The sequence below is a fragment of the Kryptolebias marmoratus genome, linkage group LG5, assembly GCF_001649575.2.
Source record: "Kryptolebias marmoratus isolate JLee-2015 linkage group LG5, ASM164957v2, whole genome shotgun sequence".
Classification (NCBI taxonomy): domain Eukaryota; kingdom Metazoa; phylum Chordata; class Actinopteri; order Cyprinodontiformes; family Rivulidae; genus Kryptolebias; species Kryptolebias marmoratus.
In genome coordinates, this window is record NC_051434.1 from 9,006,001 (window position 1) to 9,025,415 (window position 19,415).

The following is a 19,415-nucleotide window of genomic DNA, read 5'->3' on the forward strand; positions in this document are numbered from 1 at the left end:
TCAAAGCAAGGTCTGTGCCCTGCACCTTGTACCTGCCTTCACAGCTGCTCCCCTTCCGACCTCCTTCACCTCAGAAGAAAACCCATATAGTGAGCTTCAGCTGTGCTCTAAATTAAATCAGAATTTATTTTTTTTATATATATAAATCACATAGAAACAGTAACTTTCTCCTGTCAGTGTGGCAGCCAGAGGTAACATGTTATGACACCGGGCTGCCACTTCTCTAGGAAACCAGGTAAGGCCTGCCAAAATACTTCAGAGGTTGGAAGAGATGCAGCTTATCCACGAATATTTTAATAAAACGTAAACTAAATTGACAATGAGGCATGATCTTGTCAAAAGTGCTATAAACAGCATCTCTATGTACTGTACTGTTTTTTTAAATACTAAATTGTCTTTTTTGTGCATGTTTTTGATTCCTAAAAAGTCTGTTTTGTGCAGTTATTTACATTTTCAGTCCTAATAACAATTAAAGTTATTGTTTGCAACATGCTGAAAATTATTTTTATTATTCTGTTGTGGCTTATTGTCAGCGTAACGTGATAACTTGATGTGAACAAGTTGACGCCTCTAAGCCTTTGTGGTTGCCAATTACAAATGATTTCCTTCACTTATTACACAGGTATCTGCAATATATTTAGAAAATTAAAAAAGGCGCTCCTCCCACAATGTCAAATGACAAAGTTAATACAAAGCAACCTTTTTCTCTTCTTGTTCAGTTCCACTTCCGTGGCTGTGTTTAAATCGTTAGCTTTTGCTGACATCAGGGGTGCAGTGAAGGTTTTATCTACTGTAAAGAACAAAATCAATACTCAATCCAAAAATCTCTGTGAGCAGAAAATATACACTCCCTTTTGACTTTGTGAAATGGCTTTTAAAGCGTCTTGTGTTAGCACTGTGCATCAATCAGACCTTTGTGAATGAATCTGTTCGGGGAGTAAAGAGAAGCCCAAATGCTGTTTGTGAGCTTTTACCGAGTTGGGCTCGTTAAGAGTACAAATACGATATGTCTTCATTTGGAAGTTGAAATCGTTGTCAGAGAGTTAAAGCATGACTGAGTCGTAATTTAGTTTGTAACAGAAACTTTTGTTTGCTGATTGAGTAAAATGTTTCCCTTTTTGTGAGAAATTTCTGATGTATGCGTAGAATCCAATATTTTACACACTTACATATTAGAACTGGTTTCATGGTGCACATATAAGTTTCAAAAATTCAAGACTGTAATAACACATACAGTAAAAATACCTTGATAAATGATTTATGTTGTAAACCCTTTAAAATGTTGATTATGAGCCGCTTTTTCATGCATTGATGTGGCTGAATCAATTGTTATACTGTTAATTTATCAAGAAAAATGTAATATGTATGTAATATATGTAATATATTCATGTCTTTTGTTATTCATTTATTTTTTAAGGTTTTCCAGACATGCCTGATGTTGAAAACCTAGCTCATGAACCTGTTAATCTCAGTATTTTCAAAAAAATAGGTCATTACATGTCATTTATTTATAATTGATTGTAGCTGCTTACTAATGGTTTACAACTTAAATATTAACAGGATTATTGATTGTTTATTAGTCCTTCACGAGGATAGCATTACTGTATGCTGGCACCAGGACTTCATTGTTACACAATAAAAATTCTAACTTGAATGCTTTCTCCAAGTCATAGCATTTAAGTAACTTTCAGCAGTTTAAAAAAAGGATAAAAATAATTTTTGTGGTATTGAACAAAGAAAAAAGCAAATAAATAAATAAATTTGCATGCCAGTAAATAGTTATAAACTGGAATAATAGTCTGAGCTTCTTGTCTTTCCTCTTCAGCTGGTCACTGTGGAATCCCAGAAGGCATTGTGAATGGCCAAGTGATCGGGGAGAACTTCGGATACCGCGACACGGTCGTGTATCAGTGTCTTCCTGGCTATCGCCTCATAGGCTCATCAGTTCGGATCTGTCTCCAAGACAACCAGTGGTCCGGACAGCTGCCCATCTGCATATGTAAGAGTGGCTCACAAGCTCACATTAACTTGTTACTGCTTTAAACTTCCATTTAAATGTCGCCTTTGTGAGAAAACTTATCGCACTGCCTCCCGTATCCATGACAACCTGTGGATTAGCTCGTGGCCTCTGTTCCAAAGAATACAAGCAATCACATTTTAACCTAATACTTATTAAACACCGAACAATGTAAAAAAAACACATACTCAGACTGAGATAAACCCAGCATCTCTGTGTAAACTTGATGATCTCTGGCTACAACAGATTTTTTATTATTAATTTTAGAAAAAGGTGTGTATCTTTACATATTTGGAGAAAGATTGTGACACAATCTCCTGTATGTTTTGAATACAAAAAGCAGTTTGGATGCACAGTTTGATAAAGACCTCTGTTATTTATTTAAATTTTGATTATTTTGTTTCCCTCTGGTGTTAAAGAGTCAATATGAAACAAGTTAGAAATCACTTTGGAGACATACCAACGATAAACACTTCATGTTTGTGGAATTAAGCGCGATACAAGGCTTTCCAGTTGTTCCAACAAAATTGACTTGAATACCAAAGCAAGGCAAATGGGGACTATGGGATAAGTTTTCAAAGTCTTCTAGTCCATCATTAAAACTCTGTAATGCAGCAAGAGTAATTTGATGAAATCCAATCATCCTTTTTGCCGCGAAGCCTAACATAGTATCCGTCAATAACAAAGGAGGAGAGCAGCTTAAATCGAAGTTTAACTGCCTTGAAAATGGAATGAAAACACACTGAAGCTCATTGACAGATTTTTTTTTGGCTGGATGAGGCAGAGTCAGTCAATAAGAGAAGACTAAATCACAGTTTGGTCTTGGATATTATGTGATCCAGCACATCATTCAAGAAAAAAAAAACATCTCTATTGTAGTTTAGTAAAGTACACTTATGTGGTTCTGTGTACATGTGCAGGGGAATTCTTTATTTGCTTAAAAAAAAAAAAAAAAAAAAAAACTTTGAAACTACAAACTGTAAACCTAAGTTGAAAGACTTATAACTTTTGTTATAAATATAAGTTGCTTAGTTTCTAATCCAAAAGCTGAAAATACTGTAGTTACATTTCAAAGCAGGCTTCTGTGTCACTGCAGGGCAGAGATTTCATGTTCTGACAGAATGACAACCAAAAACAAAAATACAGCAATTTATATAGATATTGTGCTATAAAAAAATGAAATCCTTTTAAATTTATTCTTTATGAACAGATGCACATAAGGAAAAAACGTGAGTGTGTTGACTTGTGTTTACATACATAACAAATTTAATTATAGTACTAAAGAAAATATTCTTATTAATTGTGCAGAATATTGGTGTTTTGCTGACATTTACTGCCTTGGAGTAAGTAGTATTGGGAGCCTGACAAGCTTTTGGCTTAATTAGCCAACACTATCTGCCGTAGTTGAACGTCTACAAAAGAAGTTGCAATATTTACCTAAAATTAACTTACAGCTCTAATGTAAAAGTGACAGTTGTGTGGAATATTAGTTCTTCTTCTCTGTTCTCCACCTTGGGAAGTAGTGTTCAAAGTCTGACAAGCTAATGTCAGCAAGTGAATTAGCACTGTATTCTGCCTTAAAGCAAGTTTGCAGTAATTTATGTATTTCCCAACATTTAATTATAAGTAAAAGTGCAAAATGTGCAAAATATGAGTTCTTCTGCCATTCTCCTTTTTGTAAAGTAACACTGAGAGCCGTGAGCGTTTGTGACTTTTGCTAATAGTAACAATTCCAACCAATTTTTCTCTTTTTCAAAGAAGGATAAGTTGGGATTTTCTCTTTCTTTGGTCCACAAAAAACAGCTGACCGAAAGTTCACATCAATAGAAAGTGTAAGGAGAAAATGTAAAAACATCTCAAACCACAGAAACCATGTGTTGAAAACTTTAGACTCTGAAACTTGACCTATGCCAGTGCAAACCTACTGTAGTGTATGTAGGCTGTAGCAGGAAACCCTTAATGCTACTAACAACTATAATTTTATTCAGATGGATGTAAAAAAATAAATAAAATTACTCTGTTTTATTATGTACATAGTGCAAATTGGTGCAAAAATGTTGCTTCACTGACTTGTAATAGTGAAATTTGCAAGTTAATACATATTTAGAAACAGCAGTGGTGCTAAATTATAGTATCTAAAGAATGCACCAAATTCTTTTTATCATTTCTTATGGATAGAAAATATATAAGAAAATTTTCTTGGCTACATTTGATGTCTAGTTTGCATTGATGAAATGCCCCTTTGTTGAACGTTCAGCCAATGGTGCTGCAGAGCTGCAGATCCACACCAGCAGTCTCAAAAGGCCAAAGGGACAAATCTGTCATACTGGCCTGGGTGAGATTATTATCAGAGCTTGAGGACACAACAGAAGGCTCTGACATGTCCAGGCTACTGTGAAAATTTTCTAAAATTGGTCAGCCGCTGTGAGTGTCATGAATGTTTTTTAGCCTCACACGGGGCACAGTGGAGGTGGTGATGAGGCCAATTACAGGCCTCTCTCCCCTAAAGTGACAGCCCAGTTGTTGACTAAATTAAGACCATGTTTGGAAGACAGAGATGCTGTTGTTAAGTCTACACTAGAGTAGATGGGGCCTGTTCTTTTTTTTTTTTTAATATGACCTAAAAACAAAACAGACTGTTAAATATAAGGACTTAATAGAAGGCTTTTGTGAGGCTGTATTAGCAATTTGGAGGCCACGCATCTGTGCCTCTGTGGCCAGGATGTTGAATGCATCGGTTGGCACATTGGGGTGTGTCTCTGTGCTGTGCTGTTTTTATTGAGGTTATTCATGCAGGAGTTATTGAGGGAAATCATTTTACAGCCAAATTATACTGTAATTATGGAGATGAGAAGCTCTTGTTTTCAGACACAAACACAGAATGATGATGAGACTATGAAATATGTTTGAATGCGTGTGCGTCTGTACCCAAAGGGTATGCTGGCAGTGTCAGATGGCTGTGTGTCTTCGGCATGTAAACAAACTTTGGATTCTCACAGATCAACTTCCTTTGCTCTCTCATCGTCTCTTGTCTTCATTATTTTCTCAGCTCTGCTCTCTCCACCTTTTCCATCTTGTGCCCACTCCTCCTCTCTTCTCCTTTCCTCTTCCATGTTTTACCACCCAGTGATTCTCGCTCTACTTTTTTTAGACTCTTCTTCTCCTCCTCTCTCCTCCCCAATAAATTCCAAGTGGTTTGAGTAGTGGATGAGATGGGGTCTGGCGGTAGCTGTGGGACGCCTATTTGCACAAACATCACACATACACTTTAAAGTTCCTGCGAATGAAGTTAACAAGATGAATAATTATGACTCACAATGACAAACAGAGGGCACTAAGTGCTAACACTAAATATGGCAATTTCCAAAATAATGACCGTAAATTGGAATCCCAGCTTTGTCCTCTAAATCATCTGTTAGTCTTATGAATATTTATGAGAGACTGGAGGAAAGGCAGAATGGAGATATTTGGCCTGATTTTGTGCTTGTTGTGGTTTTTCAACCTAAAAACAGACATGATTGATGATATTTGAGTATGGATTATAGACCATACTTTGTGGCTTAATAATAATAATAATAATAATAGCTGGGATATGCTATAGCCTAACTTTAATAACCTGATCAGAATAAAGCAAGTAATGATCTCAAAATTAAACTCTGCCTTTAGAAATGCTATTTTTTCCTTAAAATATATATAAATTTGAAGGCAGCTGTTAGGACAATACTGAATACAAAACAAAGTAGAGAAATGTGTGTATAGTTTTGCAGTAATCTTGTAATCTATAAGATTATACTTCTGCAAAAATAAAGGCTGAACAAACTTTTTTTTTAAATTATTCAAGAAAAACATAAAATAACGAAAACATGAACATAATCCATAAATAAAATAACTTCAACCATAAGTTTTTAATCAGATTGAAATTTGGACTAGACTGTTTCCTTAGCACATCAGACTGTTAATTTATAAGAAAGATTTTTAGGGTTTTTTTGCTCTGGGAAGATTATTGTTATGCTGAAAATGAAAGACCTCATCATCATACCTTTGACTGAAAGGATGAGACGGGTGTTCAAAATACAAATGTACACTTGTTAAATTTTTGTAGTTGGAATAACTACCAATACAACCCCATGTCATGTGGACAGTGGTAATATGCTTCTTAAAACAGTCATCTTTATGTTTCCTTCAGCTTGCACCAATGTTTGCCCGAGGCAGATCCATCTCTGAAAATCAGACACTTACAGTTCAGCACTTCTAATCTGTGACTAACTGTAATGTTACTTGTTACTTTTTTGTTTTGTTTGTTAATGTTAATAGAATTTTGTATAGAAGTTAACTTGTGCATAAATTTTCACTGTCTTTCCTTTAGCAATCAGCTGTGGTCATCCAGGGAGTCCCATTTATGGCCGTACGGTGGGAAATGGCTTCAACCTCAACGATGTGGTCAGCTTTGTTTGCAATCGAGGTTACGAAATGGAGGGGCCCGCACGTGCTCAGTGCCAGGCCAACCGCCAGTGGAGCCACCCGCCCCCAACGTGTAAAGGTGGGGAGAAAAGTTAAGTGTATTGACCCCTAACTTTATTTATCCCTAATTTTTCACACCATCTAACATCTCCCTTTATTTACCACAACTGCCTGATACTGTTGCAGCAGACCTTGTTCACCCACCTCCTCACTTCTCAATTTACATTTCACCACATGTTCCTCTCAAATCTAAACATGTTTCAATATGACATGGTACACAGTTTATTCCTTTGTTTGAAGGCAACTATGAATCTAAAACAAAATTTTACAAGGTGAAAATAAAGTATTTTGTATACCAATGTACTGGATTGTATCAAATCATTTTGATATTTTATTTAATTAGATTTTAATGTACAATTCTTACTCCACATCTTTATTTATCTTGTGTTTTCAAATTACATAAGTTTCCAGGCTTGTTGAAATGGCATTCTTATGGAACGTTCTAGTGTTTGCATTAGCTTGGACAAAAGTTGCTGTTCTTCACAGAATAAAATACCAATGAACTGAGCAAAGCCTACATCTAAAAATGCAGCGTGATGATAACTGGCCATAATGCTTCTGGGATCCTTGATTTAATACAGACCCATTTGCCTAACTACATCATCACTTAATCGCCTGCATTTACCCTTTTGAACACCAGCTCCATTCATCTCATTCCTCTTCACCACATCTTTCTTATTACTCCCTTCATTATTGCTCAGAAATGCATTCCAAGGGCGAGATGCTGGAAAAGGGAAGAGGAGGAAGAGAAATGACCCTCTCTGGTTTATGCCAAATAACACATGCATTCTTCCTGTTTGTCTTTCTATTTCTGTGTGTGTGTTTGTGTCTCACTATGTGTAGTGGTCAATTGCTCCGATCCTGGCATCCCAGCCAACTCCATTCGGCAGAGTAAAATAGAGCATGGCAACTTTACATTCGGCACAGTGGTGTTCTACGACTGTAACCCAGGGTATTACCTGTTTGGATCACCTGTACTCACCTGCCAACCTACAGGACAGTGGGACAAACCCCTTCCCGAATGTATAGGTTTGTAGATCAGTTCTTTATATCGTGCTCAAATTTTTAGCTGTGCCAAAAATGTGTTTCTTAGGTTATCCTTAATCTTGTGCATATGTAATTTTAAATTTTCGTCTCTAGTTCTTGATAAAAGTCTCAGAAAGCTGAGTCAAAATTATTTATCTGTCAATCACCTCTCTCTATTTATTCCTCTATCACCCTCACATCTCTAGTCGTAGACTGTGGCCATCCAGGCTCTCCCCCGAATGGCGTGCTGAGTGGAGATAAGTTTACATTTGGTTCGACGGTTCGATACTCCTGTCTGGGCGGGAGACAGCTGAAAGGAGAATCGTCCCGAACGTGTCAACTCAATGGGATGTGGAGCACCCCCATGCCCTTCTGCTCTGGTAAGCGTTTTAACTCCTGTTGAATATACAGGCTTCAATGTCCACCCTATCAGGAGCACTGATAGATCGGCAATGCAGTTGAGAGGCGAGACGTCTAAAACATGTAGACTCGCCAGAGTAGAGAGCAGCTCATGCCTTTACTTCCTGCACTTTCTTAAAGCCTTTGCACTCAGTAAGAGGGATAATGGGGGCATGGATGGACATGCAGAGGAAAGGTTGGTGCATCAAAAGGGAATATATCCGTTTCTGTCTGTAGAAAGGGCTCTGGAGCAAAACCTTGCCGTACAATCCGACTCTGTTCTAAATCACACGCATTTCTCTTGCAATTGAATATCAGCAACTCGTGAACTTTTGTTTGGCATTATTTCAGAAGATGTAAGGCTTTTATTTCTTGCGGCTCAGGGATGCTCCGAACTGATGGATAAAACTAGATAAAACCAGGCTCTGTCATTGTTCTGTAATTTGCTTTACACAGGCATATTTTCTTCCCACTGAACTTCTGTATATGCATAGCTCAACACTTATTAAGCTAGATTGTCTCGGCGGACAAGATTCCTTCTTACCTTTCATCATGTAAACAAACACTCTAAGTTATATGGTTCTCTGTTGGCTGGCTGGAGGCATGATTACGGCTCTTCAGACTGAAAGGCTCCCAGCTGCTGCTTATATAACAAGCATGGTGAGAATGCATTCCAGACAACTTGACTAAGAATACTCTGTTATTTACAGCAATTTCCCAGGGGGCACATGGGGGTGAGGAAGGGTAATAGTTTTGGAAGAAATGATTCATGGTTTCTACCTGGCAGGTCTGTACCAGAGCCCTGCAGAGATAAGAGTTCAGCTCAGGATAGCTGTTCTAGCTTTGAGTTTCTGCAATGTGAGAGCTGATGAGCAAACTCATTTCTAATGCAGTGTTGTTTATTCTTTCTCAAAGAAAGCTTATACTGTATATTGGAAAGATTTGCCATAGCAAGAATCACACACTGGTGTTTCATTTGGTAGTTTGTTTGAATGTTGAAAACAACTGGAACTTTTTCAGCCTTAGCTGTTGAAATGTTGAAATCTGTAAAATAGCAACAGTTGTCACACCGGACACCAGCCTTCTTCAGGGTCAGAGAGTTGGATCAGTGAAAGGGGCAAATTGATATGACATCAGAATGTGGTCAGACACATATTCTGCATGACAGTTTTGCAGCACAGAGTAAAGGCATGTCACCACTTTTTACTTTGTCTTAACACTGTCCTTCACTTGGACTTGATCTAGTTCATGTCTACCCTGTCCAAAACTGTAAAAAAGTACCTCACATTGAATGTTACTCCTGCTCTTTCAACTTATTGAAATTAAAAGTCTGGTAACATGATCCTCTGCTGCCAAAAGTGTCTATCTGTTAGCAAAATGCCTCATGACAGATTTTGATCAAACTTGCAGTAGGAAATCATTGAATGTACATCTACAACTGATTAGCTTTTGGAGTAATCTTAATTCAAGATGGCTGCCAAAGATAACTGACCTTAAAAAAAACTATTACTCAGTCAGTTTTAAGCTAAAAAAATATGTGGTAGTAGTTGAGACTGATCCCCGACACAAAATCTGAGTGCTAACAGATTGCTCAAAATCTTTGTTTAAAGTTTTGCCATTAACTTTTAGAGTCTGTCTGTTAGTAAAGTGTCTCGTTAATTAATTTTAAATAAACTTTCAGAAAGTAATCTATGAATGTACGTCCACAATCAATTAACTTTGTGGGTTAATCCAGTTAAGGATGGTCACAACAGCTAATCAAAATTAGCCAACACAAAAATGCTTATAACTCAGTCAATTTGCCAGATAGTGAGCTAAAAGAATAATGTGGAAGTAGCTGAGGTTGATTTAAAATATATACTCTGAGCATGATATCTCTTGATATCACATAAGACTGATATTGAATAATGTTATTTTCAAGGTTGACCAAAATGACTACAACTCCATTATTTCTTAGTGTCAGATGATCCTAGTCTAAAACTCTGGTGATGTGCATTTCTTCAAAGAATGGTAGGCCTTTAATGCACACACTGCCAGTGAATAACCAAGGTGCTATACAAAAAGTAAACAGGTCAAGTTCAAATGCATTTATAATGCAGTCCTTCAATTCAGTTCTTTACAACTCAATTCAATATAGATTCAAATTCAAACACAAGTGCAAAAAGTCCACATAAATCTTATTTCAATTCAAAAGAAAGTCGGTAAACTGTAAAGTGTGCTTTAGTAAAATGTTGCCTATCTAAAGAAGCCGGTTAAATGCTTTTTAACTGTGATATATGTGAGCTAATTTATATAATCGAAATTTGTCTCTTAAAAGCCTTTAACAAGAGATTTGTGTGTCATAAATAAAGCTGTAAGCATGGCCAAACATAAAAAACTCTAAGTTAGTCAGTGACATTTTAGCTGCAATACTGCTGCATTCCAGGGTTTGCACCACCCACGACAATTGTGATTTACTTAAGGCAATACAAACAAGCAAGAGAGGTTTTTGTTTTTTTTTCTATGGCACTTGACTAACTATGAATGGAAAAACAATCTAATTGTGGTTATGGAAAGCTAAACAAAATAGAACGTGGTAATTACTGAACTTTAGAGCTCTTAAAAGGAGGATTTCATTACTGTTGGACAAAGCCCAGGTTGCGCTCCTATTTCTTTAGTCTTTGCACTAAATTAAACTAATTCACTGCTGGGTGTAGCTTGACCTTTAAAGGACAATGGAAATCAAATAAATGCATTTACCAAAATGTTGAACTTCTATTTTTATATCTGGTGACTACAAGAAAAGTGACTGCAACTTGAAACAAGTTTTTTTTTTTTCAAGTTAAAAGAAAAGAAGAACGGTGATCAACATACTGTAGTTGGGCTCAAACCTTTTTTATATTCAGCCAGCCACTGTAAATGTTGTTTATGAAAATCCATTCAGTAATCTAAAAGAAACAGAGAGTAGCGTTCTTATTTAAAGGAACTTGATGGATTGTTTTTCATATAATAACATAAATGTTTCTTTAAATAGATTTAAATAGAAAAAATGGTTGTTCTTGTTACATGCAATGTTTTTTTTTCTGAGTGAATTTTTGTTTTGTTGTCTTTTTTTTTCCAACTGATGAGCAAATTAAAATTTGAAGGCGTTACAAAAACTGTTATGTCATTATGTGTTGTGTCTGTGTTATTTCTAGACTCTATTTAGCAGCCAGCCTCAAGAAATATGCAGTATAGTACAAACAGATCCAGTGTGGAATGTTTTTTTTTCTGAAGTATAAATTAAATTAGTCAGTTTTTCACATGCAGCGTGGAATTTATAATCAGAAATGGACATAAAGGGTGTTCAAAAAAAATCCAAACCTAAAGAAATTCATCAAATTGTGGAATAAATCATATGCACACATAACCTAAAGCAAGTTCCATACCATTAAGGAAATGGGCAGCGCATATCAGAAATGTTTGAGCAGCAATACATTAGTCTAGACATGGGCATTTGTGTGAAAATGTGTGTTTTTGTGTGTGAAAGTGTGTGTGTGCTCCCAGGAGTGTGCTTAGTTTGTCAGACAGGATTTTGCTGACCAGGCGGTTGTGTTGTACAAGGGCAGAGTGACGATCCTGCACACACACACACACATAAACTGCCATCCAGCTACCCGTCAGCATGCGTGGACGTACACACTTACAATCACAGGGCAAACATATGGCCCTTGTCACAGACCTAATGTGAGCAGTCCACTGCTATTTGCAAGCAGCTGTTTCACATTTGTGTACTATAAGGATATAAATTACAGTAAAAATTACAACAGTGTGTTCATAATGCTGTCTCAACAACTTATTTATTGTAGATAAGTGGTGACGTAATGTTATATTTCAGATTGTTTTTAGCTTTATCTGAATCTTTATTTAGATATTTAGTTGTTTCTGAAATATACTTTGTAAAGTATATTACAAACCAGCAAAACATTTAGTGGAGTTTTTTTTTTTTTCCCTTCTTGTTTCTATTTCTGCAGGCGACATTGCCGGTTCGTGTGGCGATCCTGGCATTCCCTCCCACAGTTCAAGAGAACAAACAGACTTCAGGATCCGTTCCAAGGTCTTCTTCACCTGCACGGAAGGCTATGAGCTCATTGGCTCTTCAGAAAGAATGTGCTTTCCCAATGGGACCTGGTCTGGCACGCACCCCTTTTGCAAACGTATGATGATACTGCTAACTGATCTCGGTCTACTCCCACCCAGCATGCATTCGCCCTTGTCTCCTGCAATAGTCATCATGATTGAAATGACTTTCTTTCATGTGATTCCTGCTATCTTTTCTGCAGCTGTCCAGTGCGGTAATCCTGGAACTCCCAGTAATGGCAGGGTATTTCGTCTAGATGGAACAACATTTTCTCATTCCGTCATCTATTCCTGCATGGATGGATACCTGCTCACTGGTACCACCACCCGTCAGTGTCAGGCCAACGGGACGTGGTCAGGAGTACAACCTAATTGTACCAGTAAGTTACCAGCTGAGACTTAGCTGAATTTAAAAATCCATTCATAGATAATTCAGTAACTTTTCATGAGCAAAGATGAAGTTCTTTAGAAATGGAATTTTACGAGAGACTCATTTGAGCAGATCACAGTCCTAAACTGACCTTAAGTGCAAAAACACAAGGGCAGATCAATAGTAGTGAAACATGTGACTGCAATATTATTGTTAAATTTCCCATCACAATATCTATTTTTATAAGCCCACATACTCACTCTTGTCTTCTTTCATCATGGTGCTCCCAACACTCTTCACGTGGTCTCACATCTTAGACACTATTATCTGAATCAGGTGTGAATGTCAAGGGTTGTTAAAGTCCATCCAACTCATTAAATATATTACTGGTGTGTAGAGCATGAATGCATGAAACTTAGAATATAATAACCTACCATGTACTGCAGTCCAAGCAGTAATATTTGCAGCATTGTGCAGCCTTAAGAAGAACGGTGACAAAGAAGTCATTCAAAGTTTGGCATTGTTCAGAAGTAAATGTTGAGGCAATGCACTGCAACATCATTTGCTAACTCAAAAGTTCAGAAGTTAGGAAAGTTGATAATAAATGATGAGAACATGGATGAAGAGAGATTTAAAAAAAAAATAAAATGCGGATTCTAGCAGAGCCAATGCAGAAACTTTGCTACAATGGTGTTTGCAAAGCAAAGTTCAGGATGAGAGTGATATGATTGATATGATAATGATTTTACTAAAACAGATTTTGAACTAAATATTGTAGGGTCATGTGCTGCTTTTAGTTATATCCGCCATGCTTGCTTTTATTGAAGGATTCTTCAGAGCTTTTGCACAAACAGTAACATAAAGGCATTCACAGAGCTGCTGAGCAGCTCAAATGGCCGACAGAGGGGATTATCCCCAAAAAGTCAGCCCAGCTCAGTGTAAAATGGCAACACCTTTGATAAACTTTTTAGCTTGTCTAAACCTAGCTTTTTTACTTTACTTTTTTGTGACACTTTAGTTTGTTTATGGATATAATACCATTTTGCTGAATATAGTTTAAATGCAGACTTTATCACAGCACAAATACAGCTTGGAGAGAAGCAACATCCAAGTACCTAAAAGTCTGACATCTGACTGGCTGCTGCACATGCAGGTTTATAACTTGTGGGAATCAGACCCCAAGGGGGGATTGAAAGAACAATTTTATACTGTATCTGCCAAGGAAAATGGTAAGGCTTTCGTTTTTAAAAGTCTATGAGGGTGTTTAAAAGGTTCTGACTCTGTATTATTCCAATTGACAATCACACAGTTTTCTTCGATTGCTTTTGTTTTCTTGTTGCTTTCTTTCAAATTGCTTAGATTTAAATGTGTATGAGTATGTTGCAAGCCCCAAAAAAGGGACTTAACATATTAGTCATCGGCTGTTGTGATTTTTAAAAATTGGCATCCACTAATGAAAACTTCTAATCGGTCAAACTCGACTGTTTATGTAATCTAACATATAAATTTCACTTTGCAGTGACATCAAGTCAACTCATAAACCACTCTATAAGTTGTCTTTACTCACCCTTTTGTGACACTACTTTATGCCCAGTTTTAAATTATTCTGCAACATTATAAGGCCTGAGTAATGAAACAAAACTCAAATATTTATGCTCCTGTGACTCACTTTATAGAGTGGCATGAATAACCTTGATCGTTGTTTACTTTAGCTAATTTGGTTTTTGAACCCTGTGGGAAAACTCCAAAGGGTAAATAACCATAAAATATAAAAGTCTCTTCCTGTGTGATATATGACCAAAGCCACACTTGAGCAAGTGTTAATCAGTGCTGCATGTTTATGGTGCCACTGCAGGATTTACTTGCTCGCGTGCCTTTAAAGTTGGATGCAAAACCCAAGACTGGCATTAGGCACTCTAACACTTGTTCTTACAGAAGCTCACATTTCCACCCTGTGTCTGAATGTCAAATCTTAATGTTTTCCTAATTCTAGTGACATTTCTGACTTTAATGCACTATGCAGCGAAATAAGCCATGAAATATCCAGCAGAGCGAAATAAAAGGACAAAGAGATAAAATTGCAGAGAAGCTAAAATCTTGAATCAGGGATTCTTGGAAGTAAAAGACAGTTTATAAGACGTCTGACTTAAAGGAAAGAGCTGGCTTTTACAGTAGATTACACTACAGCTATTAACAGGCATGGCAGTATGTGGGGTGGATTTTAAAGCAGTTAAACTGCCTATTAGACTATGAAGGACAGTGGCCTAAAAGTACCATCAGGGGAATCCTAATGCTCCTTAAAATAGTCCCAGGACAACCTCAGCAGTTTTTATTATCACTGTTGTTTCATTTATGAGAAGTAAAGCCCTCAAATGAAAGAGAAATTTAATATGATAATTTACCCTATTATTATACAGCTTACAAACAAAAAAGTAGCAAAAGATCTTCATTACTTATAAATTTACATCTTTTGAAACAAAGCCTTTTAAACTGAGACTCAGAAAAGAGCTTTATTTTTTTAACTTCATATTTATTTATCAAAGCTTTCTTTCTTTTTATACAAATGTTTTATTTCTTAGGTAAAAACTGGAACATGTTTTCAGGATATTTAAGGTTTTGTGCTCGTCTCCCCTCCACTCCCAACCATAAATCATGTAAAAGATGTTGGACTGTTTTGCTGGATATTTTCAAGTATTGTGATTTTTGCTTCTTTTCATTTTCTAATTAAAACAGATGACCTCAAATTTTCTCTCCAAAATCATTTTTGACCTATCCTGTTTTCATAATTAGACAAAGAATTTGAACTTATAAATGCAACACGCACAAAAACTATAAACTGGGCAAAATTATTTATTTTATTTCCTACCTGAAGTCAAGGTGCTGTAAACAAAGAAGAAGAAAAAGTCAGATCAGAAATACAAGTCATAGAGATTAAATTTTTCACAATTTGCTTTGATGCAGAGCTTGTTTATTGTCTTTCACCATCAGTCAGTCTTCCTTTTCTTCACTTCTGTCACCTTTACTGTGCTTCTGAACACCAATAAAGAAAAAGAAAAGCAAATTAAAATTCCAATTATCCTGTCCTAAAGCTTGATGCAAGCTACACTCTATCATCCCATTATGTCAACTCCACTTGTCTCTCTCTCCACAGTGATAAACTGCGGAGATCCTGGTTTGCCGGCTAATGGCCTTCGCTATGGAGAAGACTTCACGATTGGCCAGAATATTTCCTTCCAGTGCCAACCAGGGTATAGGATGGAGGAGGACAGCTCGCCTCTGAGGATGTGCACCCAAAATGGCACATGGAGTGGAAACATGCCTTTATGTACAGGTGAATAATATGTTAAATCACTGCAGTCCGTCTATGTCTAAATAGCTCCCATCGTCCCTAAGTGATGTGCAACAATGTCACAAACATAGCTGCTGGACATTAAAGGCCTAGAATTTGAAAGAATGCACATCAGCCATTGCCTTTCATGCCAGAGTTTTGGACCAAGATTATTTGATGTTAAGAAATGACAGACTACAGACAAACACACACACACACAGACTCAGGTAAAAACATCATCACTTTTGCCTCCAGTGGCGGGTGATAAATATCAGTACTCATAATGACTTTAATCTAAAATCTGTATGACATTGGAAGCATCAGTGAGCAAAATGATTATTCATATTGGTACATTGTCACTAGAATAAATTAGAAACTTGATTTAAAATCAGCAGTTAAGATTATTTCTCAGGTAGTAAAGCAGTAAATTTACAGAGAGGTCATATGGGGCAAAGCATCTACCTAAAACCCTTTTTTAACTCTCATTTTTCCTAAACCCTGCCCCTTCTTCTTCCCTAGCGGTGACCTGTTTGGCTCCCCCTGCCATCAGTAACGGGGTACTGCAGGGCAGTGACTTCGAATGGGGTAGCAGTGTGAGCTACAGTTGCTCACCTGGATATGAGCTTTCATTCCCGGCCATCCTGACCTGTGTGTCCAACGGCACCTGGAGCGGCATGCTTCCTCAGTGCTTACGTAAGCATATGCACACGCAAGCTTGCACGTGCATCCATTTGACTCGGCTCAAGAACATTCTCTATATAGCAAGCAGCCCTCACAATGGGAGGCAACATCTTCATTCGCCCTTGAGCATTCTAAAATAGTGAGCACTTGTCAGCGTTTTTTTTTCATGGCTGGGGCTATATGTAACTTTGCACATGTTTTTGTGTTCGCAGCCAAGTTCTGTGGTGACCCCGGTACTCCAGTTGGTGGTTTCAGAGAGGGAAGGAGTTTCATCTTTCAATCAGAAGTGTCCTTCAGCTGTTCCCCACCTCTGATACTGGTTGGCACAGCAACCAGACTTTGTGAAAGTGATGGCAGCTGGAGTGGAACGCAACCACGCTGTATTGGTAAAAAAACAGAAATTTATCTAGCACCAAGATATTCATGAAATATAAATATAAATACTGACCACTTTGATAATCTTAGTCAAGCAACATGCTTTGACTTTAGTCATCCTTAAAACAATTTTATTGTCATAAAAGGAAAAATATTTAAAACGTTTTCTTACATGGGAACCCTGTGATCATTTAGTTAACTCCACTGACCTATACTCAAATGATAACAGTTAAATGTTTAACTGTCATCCATAATTTTTGTATTTTTTGGTCCCAAGGAGTCAAACTTTCATGTAATCTTTTTAAGTAGTTTTGAGCAAGAGTTCAAGACTGCTTTAAAACAGAAAACTTAGCAGAAAGTCAATTTCAACTGGTATCTTTAGGCACTTTGTGACCATCAGCCTGTCACAAGGATTTGTTTCAAACCCTGTAGTTGAATCTATGAAAAATTCCAAAGAAGTATTAGGTGAGGTCCTCTCAGGTCCTGTTTCGGTCTCTGCTGTGTTGTTTCCCTCTTTTCTAAAGGACATGACTTTGGTCATCATAAGTAAATAATTTTTAGGCCTGACTCTTATTCTTGTGACCTTAATTTTTTCACTTTTCTCATTTTTTTTAAAGCACACACTGCACAATGTGCTGTTTTGGGCAGGTATTAAGACGGAGCAAAGCATGAGTGAAAAAGAAGCCTTATCCTAAAGAAAAACTTTAAAACACCTTCAAAAACCCTGGAGAACTGCTAATTAAGACCACTTTAAAAGTTCTCAAGAAAGCCAGCTTCCCTGGAATCCAAGTATAAAGAAATTATATTTAGTTAAAAAATTTGCACACTACTGTACTTTACTATTTTTTATTTTTTTACAACAAAAACTTTCACTTAACAAAATATGAGCACAGGCATGCATTTAAAAATTGCATCACTGTATTCCCCAGTTGATTCTGAATATAGTTTGAGATTTTTCAGAAGGGTTGCTCACAGAAACATTCACATAAAAAAAAAAAAATCTTAGAATGAGCGCCGGTTTGCACAGAGCAGGTAATTCTCTGGAAAATTCATACCAAGTGTTCGTGCTGATATCGGCTGCTGCTTTATGTTCATTTACGTCTCGCATGTGTCCCACGTTTCACCCAGCTGCTGATGCTGAAGATGCACATGTTGTGCAGACATGAAAACAAAAGCTGTGATCGTCTGACACCGAGAAGCTTTTCTAGTTAAGAGAATGTGACCTATGTGCAGAATCCTCAGCAGTCCTGTAGGGTAGGACGTGTGAGCAGGAAACATTGGAACAATCTATGACATCTAGGTTACAGTACATGCTGTACAAAAATGTCTTTAGATTTGACACCCAGTCTGAGTGAGCTCATTCAAACAACTCAACAGGACATTAGTGGGTTATATTTAAAGGTTAATGTGTCTAAATCTGCCTCCAACTACTCCACAATACAACAGAAATGTTTTTGACATCAACCAATCATCCATTTGAGGCTTAAGTGATTGCTTTTTACCAATTTCTGACTTAATCATCATCAATCTTTTATCCCCCCCCCTTCCCTCCTTTTGAGCTGGAGCACAGCAGAGCCTCCCCAGATGGGGGTGTCCTCCCCACTTCAAAGTCTGGGATCAAATTAAAAGGCGGCGCTGCTCAGTCCGCTGGAGCATTCAAACTTCTGAGTGAGATTTCTCAAGAGGTCATCCTTGTAAAAAAAAATATCTTCTTTTAAATAACATATCAAAGCATGGGATTTCAGACGAGTGTTTAATGCTGTCCCTTTGCCATACATATGTTTTCTTATGATTAATAACACGAGAACACTGCCTAACAAGAACTGTCTGCACAGGGCTGCAACACCGCTGTACCAACAATCAGTCCTGGTGAAGGGGGGGGTTATTTTTGTAGGATGGCGCTTAATGTTTCTCAGTGTATTTTCTTCCCTGTGAATTTATGGCCTCTGAGACAAAGGCAGCTATTACCACTGGTTAATTATCAACTGCTGTACTTAATGACTGTGGGCAGCAGTAATGACATACATAGATGGGTTTGTGGTGAAGAGCAACGTCTGTTCTGCAAAAGTTAAGAGTCTGAGAAAAACATTATCATAGTCATAATAAACAGTGACTTGAATCTGTTAGAATCAATATCTTAGATGTGGTCCCGCATATCAGATACGCTAAGATTTCTAACTTGTCAAACCCTCATAAATGAAGATTTTTAGTTTCAACCTATTAATCTTGCTGATTTCCAGTAGTTCAGCCCACTAAAAGTAGCCTAGTGGATCATTTCACAAAGGTCATTTGTGAGCCTGCTTATTAAACATTATGGTAGCACAATAATTCACAAATGATTATCACTGACAAATTGTAATTCTCTGTGCTCTTGAATGAAACGTACTAAACTTGATGTGAGGGGAAATTGCCAAGCCTGGTTTATATGTTGATTTGCTTGAACACACCTTAAAGCAGTTTGCACCTCGGCAGTCAGGTCCTTGAGGACACAAGCTTGTCAGCTAGAATGACAGTGGACTATCTTCCAGAGCACAGATGGAGAGCCTCCAGTGCATGGTGGAGTTTATCAAGGTTATTCTGCCATATGACTATCAAATTGT

General features: G+C 37.3%; 1 protein-coding gene across 1 annotated transcript in view; it reads left to right on the forward strand.

Annotated features, from left to right (window-relative positions):
* The window catches only part of csmd3b (CUB and Sushi multiple domains 3b), a 355,638-nt gene that overhangs the window by 324,108 nt on the left and 12,115 nt on the right, over positions 1-19,415 (forward strand). Inside the window, exons 55-63 of the mRNA XM_017423975.2 lie at positions 1,826-1,999; positions 6,384-6,557; positions 7,382-7,567; positions 7,771-7,944; positions 11,956-12,138; positions 12,265-12,441; positions 15,583-15,762; positions 16,279-16,452; positions 16,653-16,826. Of these exons, the coding sequence (XP_017279464.1) occupies positions 1,826-1,999; positions 6,384-6,557; positions 7,382-7,567; positions 7,771-7,944; positions 11,956-12,138; positions 12,265-12,441; positions 15,583-15,762; positions 16,279-16,452; positions 16,653-16,826 (1,596 nt within the window). The remainder of the gene's footprint in view (positions 1-1,825; positions 2,000-6,383; positions 6,558-7,381; positions 7,568-7,770; positions 7,945-11,955; positions 12,139-12,264; positions 12,442-15,582; positions 15,763-16,278; positions 16,453-16,652; positions 16,827-19,415) is intronic.